Source organism: Epinephelus fuscoguttatus, linkage group LG13, assembly GCF_011397635.1.
Source record: "Epinephelus fuscoguttatus linkage group LG13, E.fuscoguttatus.final_Chr_v1".
Classification (NCBI taxonomy): Eukaryota; Metazoa; Chordata; class Actinopteri; order Perciformes; family Serranidae; genus Epinephelus; species Epinephelus fuscoguttatus.
In genome coordinates, this window is record NC_064764.1 from 514,704 (window position 1) to 538,722 (window position 24,019).

The 24,019-nt window shown below is 43.3% G+C and overlaps 1 protein-coding gene across 2 annotated transcripts in view; it reads left to right on the top strand.

The window, feature by feature from the left end:
- Nucleotides 1-13,335: 13,335 nt before the first annotated feature.
- Nucleotides 13,336-24,019, top strand: part of LOC125900116 (transmembrane protein 50B) — an 84,919-nt gene continuing 74,235 nt past the window's right edge. The window contains exon 1 of one of the 2 annotated variants that reach the window (XM_049594914.1): nucleotides 13,336-13,569. In XM_049594914.1, coding sequence (XP_049450871.1) covers nucleotides 13,537-13,569 — 33 coding nt within the window. In that variant the 5' untranslated portion in view covers nucleotides 13,336-13,536. The remainder of the gene's footprint in view (nucleotides 13,570-24,019) is intronic. The other variant, XM_049594913.1, reaches the window with a different exon arrangement.

The following is a 24,019-nucleotide window of genomic DNA, read 5'->3' on the forward strand; positions in this document are numbered from 1 at the left end:
AATTTTTTTGGGGGTTTGTTACTTATCCATAGTCAGTGTATTACCTAGTGAAGATGGCAGTCAGCACATTCCCTATTTGGAGAAGCAAACGGGAGTACCACCACGGATGCTAAGCAATGTGCTTCTGTGGCTGGGGGCCGCAGGAAAAAAATGCTTGGCCTCCCGAAAAGACCCACTTTTAAAATATAATTTCCGTTAAAATGTATACTATATTTGAAATATTTACATTGCTTTACCTTACACACTTAGCTATCGAGGCAGTGGTAAACCAGCAACACCCATATATCCGCTAAGTAAAATTACTATTATGGTTAATGGAGTCTGGTGGCCTTTAGATAACCATTTAAGTTCCCCATCAAAAAAGGCTGTCTGACTGCAAAGTACAGTGATGAAAAAAAAGATAGCATACACTTGAGCTGATATTGATTTTTTCAGGTATAATGTTTTTTAGGTGGATAAAAGCTAAAACAAGTAAGGAAGCAATTGCTCAGTACTGTTTCAATTCATGTACATGACAGAGATGTTCTACCTGGGAGTTATTGTAAACAAACATTGTGATTAGGTCGATAGGTCCGAACATCAGAGGAGCTTCTGTAATTCAATTCAATTCAATTCAATTTTATTTATAAAGCCCAATATCACAAATCACAATTTGCCTCACAGGGCTTTACAGCATACAACATCCCTCTGTCCTTAAGACCCTCACAGCGGATAAGGAAAAACTCCCCAAAAAAAACCCTTTAACGGGGAAAAAAAAACGGTAGAAACCTCAGGAAGAGCAACTGAGGAGGGATCCCTCTTCCAGGACGGACAGACGTGCAATAGATGTCGTACAGAACAGATCAGCATAATAAATTAACAGTAATCCACATGACACAATGAGACAGAGAGAGAGAGAGAGAGAGATGCAGGTAATGACAGTAGCTTACAACAACATTAATGAAAGTAATAATATTATAGTTATAGTTCTGGCTACTGCAGTACAATATGTTGAAAGTATGTATTAATACCTGGCAGTATACATGTGTGACAATAGTCAAATGTGTATAATAACAGTAGAAGTATGACTAATGACTAATGATGGCAGCAGCAGCAGGAGGCATCTGGCGGGACCACGGCAGCAGCACAACCACACACGTCATGCTGTCCGGGCACCACTGCGATATGAGTTAACCTGAGAGACAGTGGAGCACAAAGGCTCCGGAGAAGAAGCCGAGTTAGTGACATCCAGAATGGCCGAGTTAGCTAGATGCAGTAATAGGATACGAGAGAGAGAAGGAGAGAAGGTGCCCGGTGTATTATAGGGGGGTCCTCCGGCAGACTAGGCCTAAGTCAGCCTAACTAGGGGCTGGTACAGGGCAAGCCTGAGCCAGCCCTAACTATAGGCTTTGTCAAAGAGGAAAGTCTTAAGTCTAGTCTTAAATGTGGAGATGGTGTCTGCCTCCCGGACCGCAACAGGAAGATGATTCCACAGGAGAGGAGCCTGATAGCTGAAGGCTCTGGCTCCTGATCTGCTTTTGGAGACTTTAGGGACCACGAGTAACCCTGCGTTCTCAGAGCGCAGTGTTCTGGTGGGATAATATGGCACTATGAGCTCTCTAAGATATGACGGAGCTTGACCATTTAGAGCTTTATAAGTTAACAGTAGGATTTTAAATTCAATTCTGGATTTTACAGGGAGCCAGTGCAGAGAAGCTAAAACAGGAGAGATATGATCGCGTTTCTTAGTTCCTGTTAGTACACGTGCTGCTGCATTCTGAATTAGCTGAAGAGTTTTTAAGGACTTACTAGAGCTACCTGATAATAGAGAGTTACAGTAATCCAGCCTTGAGGTAACAAAAGCGTGGACCAATTTTTCTGCATCTTTTCGGGTCAGGATAGGCCTAATTTTCGCAATATTACGCAGATGAAAAAATGCAGTCCGTGAGGTTTGTTTTAAATGAGAATTAAAAGACAAATCTTGATCAAATATTACTCCGAGGTTTCTTACGGTAGTGGCAGAGGCCAGAGCAATGCCATCTAGAGAAACTATGTCATCAGATAAAGAGTCTCTGAGTTGTTTGGGGCCAAGAACAATAACTTCAGTTTTGTTTGAATTTAACATCAGGAAATTGGTGCTCATCCAAGTTTTTATGTCTTTAAGGCAGTTATGGAGTTTAGTTAATTGATTGCTTTCTTCTGGCTTCATCGATAAATACAACTGAGTATCATCCGCATAACAATGGAAATTTATAGAGTGATTTCTAATGATGTTACCTAAAGGAAGCATATATAGAGTAAATAGGAGTGGTCCGAGCACAGAACCTTGCGGAACTCCAAAACAAACTTTAGTACGTAAGGATGATTCATTACGAACGTCAACAAATTGAAAACGATCAAATAAATAAGATTTAAACCAGCTTAGTGCTGAACCTTTTAGGCCAATTAAGTGATCCAGTCTCTGCAGTAGAATTTGATGGTCAATTGTGTCAAACGCCACACTAAGATCTAATAAAACAAGTACAGAGACGAGTCCTTTGTCTGAAGCAATCAGAAGGTCATTTGTAATTTTAACTAGAGCTGTCTCAGTGCTATGATGCAATCTAAATCCTGACTGAAATTCCTCAAATGAATTATTATCCTGGAGAAAATCACACAGCTGGTCTGCGACTACTTTCTCAAGGATCTTTGACATAAAGGGAAGATTAGATATTGGTCTATAATTGGCTAACACCTCTGGATCCAGGGTGGGCTTTTTTAGTAGAGGTTTAATTACAGCTACCTTAAAAGACTGTGGTACATAGCCTGTTAATAAGGATATATTGATCATATCTAATATATGAGTGTTAACTAAAGGAAAGACCTCCTTAAGTAGCCTAGTTGGGATGGGGTCTAAGAGGCACGATGATTTAGATGAAGAAATCAATGTGGTCAATTCTTGAAGAGAAATTGGGGAGAAGCAATCTAAATATATATTAAGTTTTACAGCTGTGTTTGAGGTTAGATAGGTACTATCTGAGGGCAGGAGGTCATGAATTTTGCCTCTAATAGTTAGAATTTTGTCATTAAAAAAGCTCATAAAATCATTACTGCTAAGGGCTAAAGGAATACAAGGCTCAGTAGAGCTTTGACTCTCAGTCAGCCTGGCTACAGTGCTGAAAAGAAACCTGGGGTTGTTCTTATTGTCTTCTATTAGAGCTGAGTAATAGTTTGCTCTGGCATTGCGGAGGCCCCTCTTGTAAGTTTTGTAATGCCACAATGCCATCACTCGAGTTATACTGTAGCTCTCAGTGACATTAAAACTTTTCTACTGTAACTCACAATGACATAGGCCATATTCTGAAACGGAGAATCAGGTCTTGACATTGTCCAGAGTTTTTCTTTCACACACATAGCACATAACAGGAGATTGTAGTTGAGGAATGGCACCTGGGTAGGGCATGACGAAGGCAGGACATGATGCGGATTACTCAAGTAAAAAGGCTCAAGGAAAAGTATTTGTAACTTTTGGGAGGGTCAAAATTAAAACAAACAAACAAATGAAAACAAAACAAAGTCACAGTCAAGCCACTCCCCTCCTCTGATAAGTAAAACACAGAAGGTACTGTAGAGCCATAAACACACAGAGAATACAAGAACTATGCTCATTTTTACTGAAAAGTTTACAGAGAAAAAGAACGGGTCTATGAATACATGAATATATGACTTGATGCAGCTTTATCAGCAGTCTTTAATATTCATCCAGGCTGATCCGGTCCTCTGCTGGGGACTTGGTGATCAGGCTTTCATTCTCTCTACCAACTCAGACTGCTCTCTCCACTGGATGATGGACAAGCAGGAAAGAAAACTGAGAGCTGGAAAGTGGGAGGGCAATGCAGATTTAGGTGTCTGGGTTTTTAAGTATGTTAGTGTCTAGCCCGTTTTACACTGCCAGATTTTCAGCGAATGTTGGGCCGTTTTGCCAGCAAGCTGCAAGCGTTTAGACCCACAGAGCCGGATTGGCGAGTTGATCTGAGTTGCCCAGTTTTCTGCCTCATAGGGTAGTCATATTGGTGGAACCTTTTTGGTTTAAACAGAACGAGGCGGCCTTCTGCCACGGGAGGGGCTGTTGATGACTTGTGGGAGGAGCTGTTGATGACGCCACATGTCCGACCCACTGGCGGTGGATAAACAGGAAACAGCTGATAGCAGGAATTAGCAAGCAGCTAGTAGCAAGCGGGAAACACAAACCTGACAGACACTGTAAAGATGAGCAACTGGGGAAACAAGGAATTGCGTGCCCTTCTTGTCCTCGCAAACAAAGAGGCCATTAATTGTCAAGTGACGGAGACGGTTAAGGACGGGCCAACTTACAAGAGAATCGCCGAAGGACTCACTAGCTGCGGCTTCCCTCACACATCACTGTTTACATCCCACGCTGATCTACAGGTTTTGTTACTTCAGGGTATCTACAGGTTTCAGTAAGTTAAATTTAAGACTTTTTAAGACCTTTTTCATGCCACCTTGAATGGAATTTAAGACCGAAAAAACTATAAATATAAGCAATGGTTGGGGGATCCCGCTGTACTATAACCAGTGCTTAATTTGTAAAATTAGAAGTGGGGGAACACTTTTTTAAGCGGCACCAGAGCCACTTCACTGCGCAACTCTGAATGGAATGGTTGTGACATCTAGTGTTGTCATGGTACCAAAATTGGGACCCACGGTACGATACCAGTGAAAGTATCACGGTTCTGAGTAGTATTATGATACCACAGCAAAAATGAGGCAGATGTGCCTTTTGTCATTTATAAAAGGATAAATCACTTTTCTATAATACATCAATGATATTTTAATGGAATAAATTACTTATTGACTTATTCATAGAAAAACAGCATCAATAAGTGATTAACATGGGGGGATTGAAATAAAATAAATAAATAAAATAAAAATCAACCAGCCACCCTCCTCCCCTGACAAGTAGGCTAAAGAACAGTCTCTCCATAAGTAAAGAACAGTCCCTAAAGTGCGGTGAGGTTTGTGGGCTGTTGCCTGCCACAGAGAGAAATGTGAACGGCAGTCGTGACGCCAGCATAAGAGAAAATTAGGCTACTGGACCTGGAGTCAGATTTCTTTGTCGCCGCCGGTAAGCCGTTATTTTGCGCTGCAGAGCCGCCGTAGGCTATTTGACCACCATATTCCTGTCTGTGACCCCCGTTCAACCCACAACCTGCATGATTCGCCTTTTGTTTCTGTTGCTGGTTGAAATCTTGACTCGCACTGCGTGCTGAATGATTTATTTTGCTGGCACAAAACTATTTTTCGTCGCAAATGCGAGTAAAATGCTCGCACGTAGAGCTCTGTGGAAAACTAATCACTGCCGACAAGTAAAAAGTCATAAATAATAACTTTCACTGCTCAAAGATACTCACATGTCTGGAAAACAAACCACTACAGCAGCATATTGAGTGCCAGGTGGGCAGTGCGCGTCGTTAAGCCCTTTTCACACAGAGTGCGCAAAGCGCAGACCTCCGCCAATGAACCCATTCATTGTGTATGTGCTACCACCAACGTGCCCCATTATTGGACGGCGCATGGATACTCACAGAAAAGTGCCGCGAGAATATAAAAAAGAAAAGAAATAAAGTCAGATTAAATATTCATTCCGCAACAATTTTAAGACCTTTGAGTAATGAATTTAAGACCAATTTGAGACATTTCTAATGAATTTAAGACATTTTCAGGCCTTACTTTTGGATACATGAATTTAAGACTTTTTAAGACTTTTCAAGGATCCACGGGTACCCTGTACTTGCTCACGCCCCCCATTGCCCCGAAAAAGGCGCATTCTGTATAAACAAAAGTAGGTAGGTGGCATTTTGCTGCACTCCCCGATTTTGCTTTTATACTGCTAATGCTTAAAGAAGACTGATTGGGCTTTCCTGCAAATTTGCACAATTCCTGCAAAAAGGGATTCTGTCTTTGTGTGGTGAGGGACCTCAGACAGACAAATTTGTCAGTACAATGAATGACTACGAATCTCAAGGCAGAGATGATATTGGAAAAACAAATCAAGAAACAAAAAGGCAATGCAGAATTACTGATGTCTTCATCACATTTGAAAAGAATCACAAGGAAGAAGAGCGTCAACCAGAATGTGGTTGTTCCTGTCTCCTAATGTGTGTGTATTTTTATGTGTATGTCTCCTCATTATGGACCTTCCACACTATCCTCCAGCCCTCGGTTTACTTTCAGGATCCACACTCTGTCTTCTGCAGGATGTCGACTGTCTGTGTCAGTTGAGGAATCAAGGCGGACCCATCAGCACTCATCCTGCTGTCCTTTTTTCCTGTAAAGAGAGATGGAAGCAGAGGTAGATAACTAGGTTTGATTTTCAGTTGATGTAACACAGCTGTTTTTCCCCCCATAACAAAATAATAATAATAAAAAAAAAGTCAGAATCTCAACATGATCCTCCAAACAGACTGTCTCTCTTTCTTTTTTTAAATTTTGTTTTGGTTTTAGGTATAAGGAATTAGGGGTAGATTGAGCTCATAAACCATAATTTCAACAAAGGTTTGAAAGGTTAAAACATGTAGTGTTAGTGATGGTAAATGGACCTGCATTTGTATAACGCCTTTCTAGTCATCCGACCACTCAAAGCGCTTTTTACACTACGCACACATTCATACACTGGTGGCTGAGGCTGCCATACAAGGTGCCACCTGCACTCAGTTTTCACACACTCATTAAATCATTTTATCCCTATTTAAGTAAGTGGAGGGCTAAAGCAGAAGTAAGCTGCTCAGCCCCTGTAAGTCTCTGGTGCATTTGCTCTGTGGGCCCTTTGGTGCAGAAGATCTAGGTAAGTTCATATCGAGGATATCAAGCTTATTTAGTTTCATGTGCCACTGAGCAACTTAATTAAGAATGAATGGGGATGCCTCAAACTCTGTATCTTTTACATGCATGACCTGAAACCACCCCTAATCCAATAAAGAGCAGGACAGAGCTGCTAACTTTACCCTAAACTCTGATAAAATGGCATCCAGGACCGACTCCCCCAGTGGAAAAATACTACACACTTTTTCTTTAATAATGTGACTTTTCTGTAATGTAACAATGCTAAAGCATACTGTAGTTATGTAGTTAGCTAAAGATACACAAACTAATGACTGTAAAGTAACACGGTTACTACTGTAGGTAGTTAGCAAGTTAGCCAGGTATGCTAACATTTGCAGCTAAGTTTAAGGAGACAAACACACTGTTTAATCCACTCTTATACTTTTGTCTTATAGGTTTGTTAAAGGGCTTCAATGAAAAAGATACCAGCCCCCAAGTTCTTTGTGAACCAACTGTTGCTAAATACAAAAATAGATTTATCCACTTCAAATGTTGTAAATGTCACTGTCCTCATACTGCCATGCGTCTGTGATAGGTTGGTTTTTGGCCTGGTAATGCCAGCACCCAGTTTTCCTCTTCAGGGAAGCTCCACCTTCTGTCTTTCTCTAGCAGGCACACACCTGGAGGATGATTGCCTTATTGTCTCCCTCACTGAGAGCTGATATACAGGGAGCACTCAAGCTCTCTCTTGATGCATTTTTTGTCTAGTGTGGCTGGGAAATATGTTGGTCTCCTGGAAGGTATGTTTTAAGTGACTTTGTTTTAACTGTGGTGAACATTTGTAAAGTATTTTTATTGATCAGTTTTACTGTTTCATACTACAGGCACTTTAAGCACCTGTTACAACAACACACTGGTCGTGTAGGAAAAGTCCAGCATATGTTTTGGCAAACAGGTAATGTTAGCATTAGTTCACAAACGGCTAGGCTACTGCTAGCCGGCCAAATTAGCCAGCGGTTAGCCCAAGAAGCTATCGATGACAGCATTTTCACAGTACTTTAACGTTAACGTATGCAGGTATCATCCAGCCAACACAAGCTGGTTAGCCGGCTAGGATATTGCTGCGGATAAAAGCTGTTGCTTCTTCAGGAGTGTTGAACACGGACTGGGTGCCGTTTCGTGTGATCCTCAGCTGCGCCAGGAAGAGCAGGCCATATTTCACCCCTTGGCGATCTCGGAGCAGTTTCTTGGCCTTATCAAATGCTACTCTCCTTTTAGCCACAGCGGTAGTGTAGTCCGGGAATAGCAAAAATCTCTGGCCGTTGTAGAGGAGCGGAACCGCTTGCCTTGCACATTGCATAATGTCCTCCTTAACCCTGAAGTAGTACACCCGTACAATGAAGGGACGTGGCCTCTCTCCAGGCTGGGGACGCGGCTGCAGGGAACGGTGTGCTCTATCAAGCAGTGGCCTCTCCTCTAGCTGCAGGACATCTTTTAGCAGGTTAGCAATGAAATCGGTTGGGCGAGGTCCCCCTGTGCCCTCATGCAGGCCAATGATCCTCAAGTTGTTTCTACGTGACCTTCCCTCTAGGTCCTCACACTTCTCAGATAGGGAAGCCCCCTGCTTGATGTAGCCTCATCTGCCTAGTGATTTGTCCCCTTTTCCAACTCTGTCATGCGGCTAGCCAAGGCCCCTGCCTTGGATCTGACTGCCACTAGGTTGCCATGTATTTCAGTCCATACTGATGTAATTTCGGATCTCAAAGATGCTGCTAAACTGTCTATTTTAGTGTCCACAGAAGCACAAATGTCGCCTTTCAGTGCTGCCAGCTCAGATGTTAAATCAGTGCGAAGTGAAGCAATAGCACTTAGAACAGCATTGTCCAATGCGGCGGAGTTAGCTAGGTCGGCACTAGCTCCCTTAGCACGAGGCTGGTTCGGCCTAATGTAATACTCAAAAAAGACGTGATAATATCAAAAATATCACCAGAACAGTTGTTTGTTCCCAACTGACAAAAATGGACGATGTAGATACCAAAGCACCGTTATTTATCGAATTATTGAGCAATTGACAGGGAGCTCCAAAATCTTCCGCCTACCCACGCATCGTAGCACCGGAAGTCTCCAAGCACGTGGTTTCTATAGTTTGTTTCCGTTGCTCCAGAAGCAGAGGAGCAGGACAGAGTGGGTAAATAGCTTTTGTGGCTTAAACAGTTGTCATCTCTTCACGGCATAACTTCTTTTTGCCCTCTGCACCTCTGCCCGTTACATTTCTTTTTACACACCTTCTCTGCTCTCCCTTTCACCTCTCTCCACCTTCCTCTTATTCAAAAGCCTGTCACTGATCAATAAAGTATATATCATATGTGGAGACGAGGTCAAAAATAAATGCAATCAAATCCCTGGAGTGTCCCGGAAAGTAACGTTAGCTAACATTAGTACTACGGACACACTACTCGTAGCACGCTAATGTCAGCTGTGTAAATTAGCTTCACTTTCATTATACAGTAAAAGATGAGGGCCACATGTGACATTCTCCAGCACCTGAGGCCACTGCTCTCTGCTTTCCTGGACCCCCTGCAGTTTGCTTACCAGCAGCACGTTGGTGTGGGGGATGCCATCATCTTCCTCACTCACAAGGCCCTGTCTCATTTGGAGAGTGCTGGAAGCACTGTGAGAGTCATGTTCTTTGACTTCTCCAGTGCCTTAAACAGCATTCAACCCAGCCTCCAAGCTGATGGATATGCAACTTCACTCAGACATCACTGCCTGGACTTTGGATTACCTCACGGGACAGCCGCAGTACATCAGGGTGGATGGCTGCATATCTGAGGTGGTGTCCAGTAACACTGTGATGCCCCAAGGAACTGGCACCATTCTTCTTCACCCTCTACACCTCTGATTTCCGGTTCAATTCTGGTTCCTGCGACCTCCAAAAGTTTTCCGACGACTCCTCTATAGTTGGATGCATCAGCAATGATGATGAGGAGGAGTACAGAGGACTGATTGAGAGCTTTGTTGCATGGAGCAACCCAAACCATCTTCAACTCAACATCAAGGAGGTGGTGTTGGACTACTAGAGGCAACCTGCCCCAGTCACCATCCAGGGCGAGGAGGTGGAGATGGTGGACTTGTACAAGTACCTAAGGGTCCACATCAACAATAAACTGGACTGGACTCATAACACAGATGCCCTCTATAGGAAAGGACAGAGCAGGATGTCCTTCCTGAGGAGACTCAGATTGTTTGGCGTCTGTAGTGGGCTCCTCAAGACCTTCTACCAGTCAATGGTTGCCAGTGCACTCTTCTTTGGTCAGGGTTCGTACGGTCATGAAAAACCTGGAAAAGTCATGGAATTTTAAAATGCAATTTCCAAGCCCTGGAACAGTTATGGAAAATAATATTTTTTCAGAAGTTTTGGAAAAGTCATGGAAATATATCTAAAGTTTAATCAATTAATCCAAACAAAATCGATGTGTCGTAATAAAATGTAAATTGCCACGGACCATCATGATATTTTGGTGGTGTGAAAAGTTTATTCAGTCTGGCTCAGTCCGTGTTACTGGGCATGCGGCGTGCATGTGCCTAGGAACTGCAGGCACGCCCACTAGCCTGGAGTTGCTTCTGCTAGCAAACGGAATGATGCCGACAAAATGCCAGGGAAGTGCAACTTCAATAATACATGGCTTTTTAAGGATAAATACCAACTATGGCTGGGAAAAGACACTGATCCAAGACGTGCTAAATGCAAACTGTACTGTAAAATATTTGACATTTCGAATATGGGTGAGGCAGTGCTCGTTAGCCACTTGAAGGGGAAAAAGCACGAGACTGTAGCCGCAGTTGCTAGCAGCGCAATACCCATAGGTGAGTTTATGAACGCTGATGCTGTGAAGACATCCAGCAACACTACTACAGTTTCCACAGCAACAAAGCAGACAACTTTGGACGTTTCTGCAAAAAATGAAGTCCTCAAAGCGGAGATACTGTGGGCACTAAAAATCATGAGTTCACACTACTCATTCAAGTCATCCGAGGACACGAGCTGTCTTTTCACCGCCATGTTCCTGGACAGCCAGATTGCAGTGAAATTTACCTGTGGTAAGAACAAGTGTGCCTATGTCTGTACTTTTAGGCTTGCTCTGCACTTTAAAAGATTCTTACTGTCAGAAGTGTCCCAACAAACGGCATATGTAATGCACTTTTTAACTTTGAACACAGACTCTCTCCTGAAATGGCTGTGTTTTCTTTTGCAAGAATGAAATTTGTGTGTTTTTCTGGTCAGCCAGTATGGATTTTATTTTTAATTGATAAAGCAGATTAATGATTTATGCACATATGGTGTAACATTGCTGATAGGCTACCTTTAATGTTCTGTGTGCCCTGAACACATCCAAAAACACAAACTGGAGTTCTCAATGGTCCTGAAAATTACAACCCGACCCGACCTGGCCTGCGGGTTTTTAAGCCCAGACCCGACGCAGCTGACACACCAGCATTAGCCTAATTGTCTGCCCGAAAAAAAAAGGAAGCCCGAGGCCCGACCTGGCCCGAGTCATTTACATATTTTTTCGGCCCGAACCCGCGGGTCCGGTCGGGTTTGTCGGGCCGGCCCGACCCGTCTGGGATGATAGGGCCATGTAGGCAGTGCTTTCTAACCGCTTGTATTCCCCCTTAATATGCAAAATATTAGATTGACCCAGTCTGACGTTCCACTGTGCCACTGCCACCTGCGGTTGCGAGGGCAGGCTGCTGCGCTCAACCGCGGCTGCATTTTATGGGGTAAAAAAACGTACCGACCACCGGCCAGTTCGGCCCGGAACAGACCGGCTGTTTGGGAATACTCCCGAACCTCCCTATGGCCAGCCCGCCCCTGTGCCTGACACTGCCCATCAACCCTCACGCCGCCCGCTCCCGTCTCAAACACGGAGGCCTCCCTCTCTGTGGAGCCCGGCCACCCTCCCAGCACTGCACATACCCCTGAGCCTCAGGTCTCCCTCTCTGCAGAGCCCGCCCGCCCTCCCGGCCCCGCACATACCCCCGAGGCTCGGGTCTCCCTCTCCGCGGAGCCTGCCCGCCCTCCCAGCCCTGCACATACCACCCGCCCTCCCGGCCCCGCACATACCACCATATCACCCATCCGTAACTCCATTAAATCGTCAGGAACATAATCCTCCTGTCCAAAATGAACGCTGCACACAACCAAGTTTTTGGTCACAGATGAAGCCGTGAAATTGCGCCTCTTCACCTGCACAAAATGCACCCAGGCACGAAAACAAACTCTACTCCTTTTTCCTCCTTTTTTTCAAATGGCGAAAGCAACTGAAACTGTTAACAACTGAAAAAACACTAACTCACAAGTTTACTACCACTCAGACTCACTACCACTACTGCACACTGGACAGAGGCATGGTCAAGGACACAGAGTCCCTCTCGTGACGTAGTATCTGGTGATGTTGGGGGAAAAAAAAGCGTTTTTAGAGGAGCTAAAAATGGCCACTTTTTCCTCTGAATTTGTGCCCTTATGTCGTGTAAACCATAATAAATTCTGAATTAACTTCTCATATGGTAATTTTCAGACAAGGCTATGTATATATATATATATTTTTTAAAATTAACCTGCAAGTTGCACTTTAAGAGCATAAATGAAACAGGCTTAATGTCCAGAATATGATGATTTATAGTTAATTATTTATTATTATACAACAGTTAGTTCCGGCCCTGCAATCTGATTGGTCGAGAGACAGTAAAACCGTGATGATATTGGAGTACAACATCACGGTTATTTCACTGTGTATGTATCACTCCGCCTCACAGCTGATTGCAATCAACAATCAAATCAAAACTGACGGTTAGTGTCAGTTAGGTCAGCAGTTGTGTCGTAGGCTAATTAATTCATCCAGTGTCAAACAGCCAAAAATATAGATTTATTTCCTAAAATAAGTTTTGAATTGAACTATGAATGGTCATCAGAGGAAGATGAGGGAGAGGAGAAGCTGAATTCATCTAAGCACACATCCAGGTTTGTCAGTGTTTCATCAGCGGAGCTCAATGACTTGGAGAAAAGCAACATACTGTCAGATCAGAAGGCAGAGTCGGCTGTGCCTGTGAAGCGACAGTCCACCATGCAGTCACCAGAGACTTATTTCACCGGCTGCACAATTAATGGAAACGTGCTGATAAATGTGTATAAAGAGTAAGTGCCTGGCGCAAAATGTTTGCGTTACATAGCAACGGTGACAGCGGAGTCCTGAGGGAACTATTTTTGTTGGCGGAAGACAAATAAAATGCTTAAATTATCTATTTTGTCCTCATTTTTCAACATTTCTTAATCAGCCTTGCTTATTTAACTGTTGAACTGTTGTATAAAAGCAATATCACTCGAGCTCGTGATGTTGTACTGTGATATCGTTACGGCTGTGATTCGGTCGTAGGCACGAGGCCGCAGGCCGAGTGCCGAAGACAATTACAGCCTCTCGTGTGATATTGCTTAAATATCATTGTTTTTTTCCTTTCTTTGATCTATGAAATGAATCCAGTATAAAGTCATGACGTTACACACTCCGATACAGTAGGTGGCGGCATGCACCTTTAAGATTGGTTTGTAGCCCGCCATTAAAACAAGAAGAACAAGAGAAGAAGGAGAAGGATAAAAAGAAGAAGAAAAGAAGCAGAAGAAGAAGAAGAAGAACAACAACAACAACAACAACCACCACCACCAATACTATCTTCTTAATGGAAACTGAAAGCATCCGGGCTCTCAACAAGGTGGGCAGCTGCATGTAACCCGACACAAAAACATTTCTTTATGGGTTATAACGAAGTTATTAATTGTAAACTTGCTCATGGTTGATATTTGCAAACCGGTAACTGATTTCCCATGTTATCGTTATAAACAAGAAAGCAGCATCCTCAGCTGGATGAGTAACGCTGTGTTAGCTATTGTTAGCTCCCTAACATTGATAAAACTTTGGCACGATGCAGGGATGACATTTATGTTAAGGTTATCGAGCCATTAACGGTGAAATTGAAAGAATAGTCCACTGTAGACGGGAGGTTCCAGACGTAAAAGCGAATTCAGTCTACCGATAGCACTGCCGTGGAATTAGTATAGTCTGACGTTAGGAAGAGTGCTAACGTTACAGCTAGCTCAATGTAGCTATTTGCCGAATTCTGACTGGTATGTTCACTGTTTCAGTAAACAAAACTCCCCTCTAAAAAATGATACGAATGTTATTAGAATTCAGTCTGTTATTCGGCATACGTGTGAGACTATGTAATATGTCACTTAATTGACACTAAATAGAAATGCTGAACGTGTGTCGTCAGTTGTGCCGGTGTTTCGGATTTACTCGCGACCCTGTTAACTGGCGACCTTCAGCCGAATGCGTATGTGGTTGTAGTGACAACAGCTGTTTTCAACCAGGAAAAGAACACGTAGCTGTCCTCGCGAAGGCCTCTTCATTCAGTTTTTCATAACAATATCAAAACATAGCCGATCTGATCCGTCTTTGGATTCTTGTTGGAGGAACCCAGTCACGGACTGACACTCAGTCGCGGTTTGAATCACACTTGTTATGACCGAATGTTGAAAACAGGAAGAGGCCAAGTTGCCTTTCCTGTAAATCTAACTCCTATCTCGAATAAATCTAAATAGGCCTACACAGTTTCGTCTCTGGTGCCTGCCTAAATAAACGTGCCATATTAAAGAAGCGTTCAGCCCCGTGAAACGTAAAAAGAATATTTTCACGGGATTCGAACCCGTTTCATTATGGGAAAATAAAATAAAAGCGCACAAGTAACGTGGTGCGCCACTATAACAACACCACTTCGCTGACAGATCCATTAAAAATCCGACAACATACAGCCAGCTATGTCTTCAAATTGGGAGGTAGCCAGATCAACTTGTGACCACACTGTCCATGCACTGAGGAACATTTTACAATCTCACTGCTTTCCAATACAAAAACCAGCGGTTTAAACACACTTAATTCATAAACCTAACGTTTATTGTTGTGCTACAGGTCGATAAAGCCAATATTCATATACTCACGTGGAAATACTTTATTTTAAATTATACAATATTTATGACTGTTCAGACTTCATAAGAGCCATCTGGTTCCAATCTAGATTGGCTAAAAATTGGATTTTGGCTTGCAGTCTGAACAAGGCCTATGTTAACTGGCGACTTTTAGCAGAATGCGTCTGTGGTTGTTGTAGTGACAACAGCTGTTTTCAACCAGGAAGAGAACACATAGCTGTCCTCGTGAATGCCTCTTTATTCAATTTTTCATTACAATATCAAAACATAGCCAACCTGATCCGTCTTTGGACTCTTCTTAGAGGAACCCAGTCACATACTAAAACTCAGACGTGGTATGAATCACACTTGTTATGACGGAATGTTGATAACAGGAAGAGGGCAAGTTGCTTTTCCTGTAAATTTAACTCATATCTCTAATACATTTTCTATAGGCCTACACAGTTTCGTCTTTGGTGCCTGTTTAAATAAACATGTGCGCGCACTAGAGTGTGGCTCAGGCCGTATTTTCCTGACTAAACCCGACCCAAGTCTGAGACAGTTATAAAAAAGCCCGGCCCGAACCCACAGCACGGCACTGTACACACACACTCAATGGAGCAGGATATCAAGTGGGCTGAACCCGAACCTAGCCCCCGGGTTGTATAAATCCAGTTAATTCATAAAGTTTATTCAACATGACAGTAACCCCTTTTCCACCGCAGGAACTTATCATTTACCTGGGAATTTGAAAAACCTTGATGCGTTTCCACCGAAATTACTGGGTAAATAACTTTCCCTCAACCCCAAACTTTCCCTGAAAAAAAGTACCTAATGTAGGACTTTTCAGATAACCAGGAATTGTTGAGGGGCGGGGCTGTTAGTTGAAGAACACTGATCGGTGGATGACACACTTGCAGCGTTCCGCACTTCTGTGTCAGTGTGTCTGCAAACTTTATTTCATTTCTACAAGCTTCACTTTGTTTGTGTTTTGATTATGGATGGGTGCCAAAACCTGGTACTAAATTAGCCCTGGGGCTAAATTATCAAAGACGGTAGTATTGATAAGCGCTAACGGTATCGGTTTTTTTGTGCCGGTGTTCTGACGATTTCTGCTGCTTTGTCAAAAATTGCTACTGGTGCATAAACTGATAGGTCTGTCTGTCTATCGATTCACGCGACTTAACACGTGCAAGTCAAGTGCTTACCGATAATACAACACAGTACATGAAAAGCATTCAAAAGCAAAGCCAGGGTGCAATCTACATGCTAACTTAACTTCTTAAGCCGCAAAAAGTTATGGGCGTGGACTGAACTCCTCCTCCACACACACGCACACACACACACGCACACACACGCACACGACACAGTAACCAGTGACCAGCCAAACGGCCGCGGTGGAAACTAAAGTGAAGATAACACGAAAATTACTCGTTGACAGCAGCTACACTCGTTACTATAAGTGACATTAAACCTTAGCGAGCAAGAAACCAATACTTTATCATATCATGTGTTCAGCAAGCATGAGCATGTAAACATGTAGACAGCGATGTTCAATATGCTCCGTCCACAGTCTCTCATCCGCCGTCACTAACGTTATGTCTTACACAAGGACAGCATGTGAGTTCAGCTGATAGCGAATTGTTACTAACAAGCTCAAATGACAGCTGTCTGTATGTAGACTAACTTAGTTTGACACTTATCTTTCTTAACTTAACTTATCTTTCTTAACTTTTATAACTTATCTTTCTTAACTTAACTTTCAAACTTAGCTGCTGGCTGAGACAAACAGCCCCTCCTCTCCCCACACCAGCATGCATTTATTTCCCCCCATACCAGCATGCAACCAGCCAAGCTGGCAGAGCCAAATACAGGGCACATGCCGAATCATCTACTTCATCACGCTAATTTCTCTTTTTATTGAATTTGAATTAATTCAAATTCAATAAAAAGTGCGATGGAAATGCAAACCATACAAATTACCAGGAATTCTTTTACCCAGCTAAATAAATTCCTGGTAATAAAAGTTCCTGGAAATGTTGGTGGAAAAGGGGCTAATGTATCTGTTTATGTTGTACCCTTAATATTTATAGCAGTGGCGGCTGCTGGTCTTTCAAACAGGGGAAGCTCACTTTAAGTTCACATCATAAAATGTGTCATATTGTAGCGAGGCAGTAACTTATAGAAGGAACATTTAATTGAAACTGTTTTTCAACCACACTCATGCCATAGAACCACAGCAAAACACACCTCAAAGATTTTCAGATGGGTTTAAACACCTGAACTGTACAAACGGTGAAAATGAGCTATATTGCTTGTGGAAATAAAGAACTCCGGACAGCACTCTGTCAGAAGACTCCACTCACAAATATCCGCATAGGACTGAGCTCGAAATGCGAAGCACTGTCAATCACAAAGGGGTTCAGCCTTTTAGACAATTCCTCCAATCATCATGCATTCACCGAGCGTCCTCTCCGGCCTACCGCTCCATTAGGTCCCAGGGAAGCTGAGTCTCTCTGGAAGTGACGATTTTGTTGCATTTATCCAATGACCGTCTCGCTTTGCTGCATGAAAAAACCTGCTCAGCGCTGTCTCATAGGAATGCTTGGAGGCTCCGCGAGAATGTATGACAGGTAGGTTGCATTTGAAAACTGGTGATAAACAGCTGACGTTTGAACATCATAGTCATGATGTTAAACGCATCCTAGAGCACGTTTAATGCAATGTAAATTCTTATTTTAATGTAAATTCAATAGTGCATATTTCACTATTTCTTCTATGAAATTTAAGGGGAAGTTCAGCCTCCCTTGTTGTCTCAAACTATCGCCCCTGATATATAGGACATATTAAAAATCGAATACCATTTATGTAAACTTGGAAATAATCAGAAAATGAACAAAGCAAGCAGCTGTTTAGCAGATTTATCTCTAAACTTTCTTTCTTATTCTTTTTATGTTATAGCGTCAAGGTTGTTAAAAGCATACAAATTTGACAAACACTAGGCTGTATATATGGTATGGTAGTCAGTTAATTACTGCAAAGCGTTTTAGAGTTCCATGCAGTGTACCCTTGGAATCCTTTGGTCTTGCCATGATCTGAGAAAGCCCCTCTTTGCTTTGAATATTTACTTAACGTTTGACACTTTCACTTAGTTCTGATATCATATTTCCCACCATCACAATGCTACCTAGCAAACAATGATCTGCTGGAAACTGGAGGCAGAGCCACATTTATAAAAGGTGTACACTGAGTGCAAGTTACATTACATGAATGAGCCTCAGATGAGTACATTGAGGAGATATGACCTTTAGCCAGGGTTGTACGTTAACTTTTTTAGCCCATAGCACTGGTGCTAGAAAGGGTGATAATTTTGTAGCACAGGCCAGAAAGTTTGTAGCGCCTGTCACGATAACAAATTTTGCTGGGCGATTAAATGCGTCAGAAATCATTGCGATAAGCGATAATAGGCCCGTTTCCACTGAAGAAGTTCCTGGTACTATTTGGGGGGCAGGAACTACTACAGGAACGTCCTCTCGCTCGGCCCTCTCAAACGCCGTGTCTCCACTGAGAGAGCGGAGTATGAGGAAGGTTCCTGTAAAGTTACGGGCTCGTTGTGCGACCATTTTGGCCAGGGGACGTAGAGACGCCGTTAGCCGATAGCGGTGTCTGTAATAACTCACTAAATGGCCCGTGAAGAAAATATTTTTTCCAGCGGATGTCTTAGTTACAACATGATTGAGCTAAATGGTGTAGTTTCATGTCGTATCCGACAACGGGAGGCTTTTAACAGATGACGTCCTGATGTTAGCTTTGATGCTGCTGTTAGCTGATGCTTTCTAGACATCGTGATTTCCCATAACTGAATAAATACCACACATATCAACACAAAACTGCTTTGCTAGCTCACCTTCTTCGGGGGTGGTTCCTGCAGTGGAGACACGCACCAACGGCCCCGGCCCAGTAAAATTACCCCCAAGTTCCTGCGGTGGAAAAGGGCCTAATATTGTGCAATATTGTGCTTTTTAAGACCATTTTTATTATTGTTGTAATTTTGCTGTTTTTAGACCATTTTTTTAAACTTATATAATGATAATAAAGGCATAATGATGCAGGTACACCCTTTTAAAGAGAATATTTACAAATGAAAAAAAGAAAATTTAAATATCAGAAATAACATGTAAAAATACCAAAATGAATAAATAAAGACCTTATAAATACAAAAAATAGACTGTCAGTCTCTCACTCTCAGGTGCGCAGTTAAGTTGGTTGTATTCACTCTTTTTGTTGAGATGGTTTTCGAACAAACCTGGCATACTGGCTCATCCAAATTACTGGGCTCCCCTCTGTCATTTGGTTTAAATCCAAAACACTCCAACACAGGCCATGGCATTTGGTTTAGGAACAAGATCCCTGTCTTTCTCTTATGCTCAACTCTCTGTTTTCTTCTCCGCCTTGTCCCCCCCTCACGAAGATCGCACTTTGTGTGTGTAGCCCATAGCCCCGCTTCCCCCACAGAGACAAAGACACTTGATGACAGGAGCTTTCCCTACCTTCATTACGCTAATGAACCAACTCACCTGGCTGCCAGATGATGCACGGCAGTGAACGCTCTTGTCATCTACTGAAAAAACGAGAAAAAAACAGACCACACACACACACACACACACACACACACACACACACACACACAAGCGGCTCGCAAGCAGTCAGTTGTACGACGGAGTATTAGGGCCACATTGAGGAAAAAAAATTCAGAGATTTCGAGAATAAAGTCATAATATTATGAGAAAAAACTCATAATATTACGAGAATAAAGTCGTAACTGAGAAAAAGTCATAATATTACGAGAGTAAAGTCGTAATTTAATGAGAAAAAAGTTCAGGCCTGGAGTGGCTAATCGGGAGGACCGGGACAATTCCCGGTGGGCCGGTCTGACGTTTGGGCTGCGAGGGCCGGTGTTCAGGTTTTTTTTTTTTTAAATTGGGCCGGTGTTCAGTCATGGCACTGGGTATCACATATGCTGCTACCGCTATCCCTGGGCCGCCTTCACTGGAGCCCTCTGAGGTGGAGACACTGGCTCCATGCAGCTGTGCGAGCTGCGCTCCGATTACACACACATTTCCGGCGATGAATTTTGGAGTCATTTACCGACACACCTCTTCATTAAGCGCACAGATGAAGGTGAAGTCTCTGCAGCAGCTGAATTGGTGAGGTGGAGACACCGGCTCCGTGGTGCTCTGCAACGGCGGTCTGATTATGCGCACATTTCCAATGATTTGTGGAATCAACCACCGACACACCTCCTCATCAGAAGAGTGGACGGAGAACGCCAAAGTCCCTGCGGCACCCACGGTCGAGACAACGACTCCACGGAGCTCAGCAGCTGCGTCTGACTATGCATACATCTCCAACCACCACCATTCAAGTTAATTAATTATCAAGTCAATGAATTGTGTGGCGTTGAAACATATAACATAATATTATATAATTTAAATAATAGTATGATGCGACACCACAACTGGGAAACTTTGTCTTGTAGCCCCTCAGAAGCAAGATCCAGCACCAAGCACCAGCCATAAGCCCACAAATCCAGAGTAGGCACTACTTATTTGAACAGAATATAGATTCTGATATTGTTGAAAAGGATGTTGTGTTGTAAAGAAAAATGTTGGAGATGTGCAATCATGTTGAAATAAATCTACATTGTGAAGCAACCCTTACTTGCACTGAATTGGAAATATTTTAGAAAAATACACTGAATTACAAGGCTTTAGAGAACAGTGCGCTATTGTAGACTTAACATGCAAGGTTATAATAGGTCGTGATCTAAAGTGGGCTGGTCTGAGACATGAAACTCCAGGGCTGAAAATGAGTCCCACTCCGGCCCTGCCTCCAAATATGTGTCAAGGCAACACACCTGAGACACCTGGTTATGTAGCCTGACAGCAGCAGGCAGGAAGGACCTGCGATAGCGTTCCTTCACAAACTTTGGGTGAATCAGTCTATCGCTGAAGGAGCTCTCCAGAGCTTTTATTTCCTCCTGCAGAGGATGGGAATCATTAGTCTTCAGAGATGACAGCCTAACTGTCATCCTCCTTTCTCCCACCACCTGCACAGAGTCCAGAGAGCATCCCACGGTGATTAGCCACCCCTACGTGCTCCAGTTTGTCCCTCAGAAGTGCAGGCTGTATGGTGTTGAAAGCGCTGGAGAAATCAAAGAACATAATTCTCACAGAGCTTCCGGGCTTCTCCAGGTGAGAAAGAGCTCTACATAGGAGGAAGATGACGGCGTCATCCACCCCAATGCCAGGCTGGTAGGCAAACTGCAGCGTGTCCATTGAAAGGCCTACTTCAGGGCGGAGATGGGGGGGGATGTCCAGGAGAGCGGGGTGGGGGAGGTGTCGAAGCAGTGTGCCAGGAGTGGAGGTGAGGGGGAAGGTGAAGGTGAGGATGAGGGGGGTTGCAGCCGTGATGTCTGGGCCAGGGAAGGGGCAGACTGATCAAATCTGTTGAAGAACAGATTCAGATCATTCACCCACTGCTGGTCGCCTCTGGCCTGGGAGTCTGGTTGTTTGTGTCGTGAGTTGGTTTTCAGACCTCTCCAGACTCCGCTGACGTCGCTCTGCTGCAGCTGTTCCTCCGTCTTCTTTTTATATCCTTCCTTTCCCTGCCTGATGTTCCTTCGTGCTCCTTCTAAATGGCCTTCAGCTCCTCCTTACTTCCAGAGTTAAAAGCTCTCCGCTTCTCCTTCAGGAGAGCTTTTATATCTGGTTTAATCCAGGGTTTGGTGTTGGAGAAGCAGCGTACAGTCCTGGTGGTTACGGTGCTTTCCACACAGAGGTTCTCTCTGCACCAGAGGTCTGTAGACAGGCAGAAGATGAACCAGGTTGTGATCAGCTCTTCCCAGGGGGGACAGGGGGGATGAGTGGTATGCCTCCTTGGTGTTGGCATAAAATAAATCCAGTGTTTTATTGTCTCTGGTGTGGCAGGAAGCATACTGGGTGAAGGTGGGCAGTGTGGTGGATGGACAGGCGTGGTTGAAGTCCCCAGAGATCAGAAGGAGGGCCTGAGGGTGCTGTGTTTGCAGCCTACTTGTAACAGAGTGGAGAATGTGTAGTGTAAGAGTTAATCATTAATCATTAATCAGTAAAGTTGATTAAGGTTGAAGTTCATATAATAATGGTTCATGTATCCATGTATAACAAAACACTTTTACACAAAGTTTTGTATTCCTATATTGAAAACACACACATACCATACCATGTACTGCCTGGAAGTGTAATAATAGACACACACACACACTCTAAGGTTTTATATTGCATGAAAGCACAAGGAACCTATAGAAATAGTCCCAAGTTCCACATGTTTTTTTTTTTAAAAATAGGGTGAACCTGAGTTCAAACCTAATGGTGGGAGAGTTTGGGGATTTCCACGCCGGGGGAAAAAGATTACACCATTAAGACATGTCCAGGCATGTCTGAGCAAAAGAAAAAGGCCTGCCACCAATAGGTTTGGGCTCAAGTGGGCAGGATTAAAGGAAAAAGGGTGGAGATTCTCTCGAATCTTCACCAGCATAAAAGGGAGAGCTCAGAAAGTGAAAATTCAGTTGCACCAGTTAGAGTTACACCATCTGTCATTCACAAACACAGCCAGCCCTCTTCCTTTCCTCTTACCGCTGTCCGCTGTCCTGTCATGTCTGAGGAGCTGGAATCTGTGCAGCACGGCGATTGTGTCCGGTACTTCCGCATTCAGCCATGTCTCTGTAAACACCAGCACGCTGCTCTGCCGGTACTCCCTCTGATGGCGAGTCAGCGCCAACCGCTCGTCCATCTTGTTGGGGAGCGATCTAATGTTCCCCATAACGACGGACGGGAGGACGGGTTTGTACCATCTCCTCCGTTGTCGGTGCTGCACTCCGGCGCGACATCCCCGTCTCCTTCTCTGCAGCTCGCTGGGAATATCATGCCTCTCCTTGGGCTGCACTGCTGTGTGTTGTAGCGCTAACAGCTGGCCCCGGGTGTAAACAACGGAGCCACGGCTGGGCGCCAGGTCCCCGCACATGATCGTATCCATAGAAAAATAGGAGAAAGAACGCTATATAGAGAGCAGTCTTCGTCTCCATAACAAAACAGAACATTATAGCTGCTGCGCAGGGATGGGTCGGGTCTGGGCATTTTTAGGCAATTCTGAGCAGCAAGCAGAAGAATTGGAAGATATTTAAGAATTTAGCAACACAATCTGCCTTTTGCATCAGCTGAGGCTTGAACTCACAACCTCTGAGACTAAGAATCAATTTCTATCTCACTGAGCTAATTAGTCAGTGACAATTGATGTGTAGCGTCACAAATTGACTAAGCCAGACGTGCAGGTTTAGCAGCCGTCAATGCATGGAAAAGCAGACTTCAAACCACTGTAAAAAAAATTCAGTCATCGAAACAAAAATCTGAAAATACACATATTGAATCTAGACAGCATGGAGATGTTGGTAATTTGTTTGTAACAATGATTGATTTGCTCCATAAGTGAAAAACTGATGTTTAACTAGTTGAGCTATGTGCAAAGTGAGAAGCCTCAGATGGTTTCACACTGAAGTATTGACACTGGATCTTTGTGCAAAGTTTGGTTTATTTTCAAGCCTGAGAAGGCAGATTTTCTAGCAGAAAAAAGACTTGAAGATGCTGCACAGTGATCAGTCACGCTCAGGCAATTTTAAGCAATAAGCTGGAGCACAAGAAGATGATTACATTACAATGTGGATTCTGCACCAATTGAGGCTTGAACCCGCAATCTCTGGAACCTAAGACAGTCATCTACCACTGTGAGCTAATTGGCAAGTAGTAATTCAACAGTGGCTTCACAAATTGAGTAAGCCATTCACTGTTGTGTAGGAAAGCAGCCATCCGTGCATGGAAAGGCAGATTTGAAACCACTGTAAAAAATTCATTTATTAAGACAAAAATCTGAAAATACACATATTGCATCTAGACAGCATGGAGATGTTGGTAATTTGTTTGTAACAATGATTGATTTGCTCCATATGTGAAAAACTCATGTTTAAAATTGCCATTTTTACATTGACTCCAATTGTTCACATTAGAGCAAAATTCAAAATGCTGTCAAAAATTCAGTTTTTGAGATAAAATTCTAAAATTTGCCACACATCATTGACCATGACTCTAGAATTTTGTCTTTTTTTCA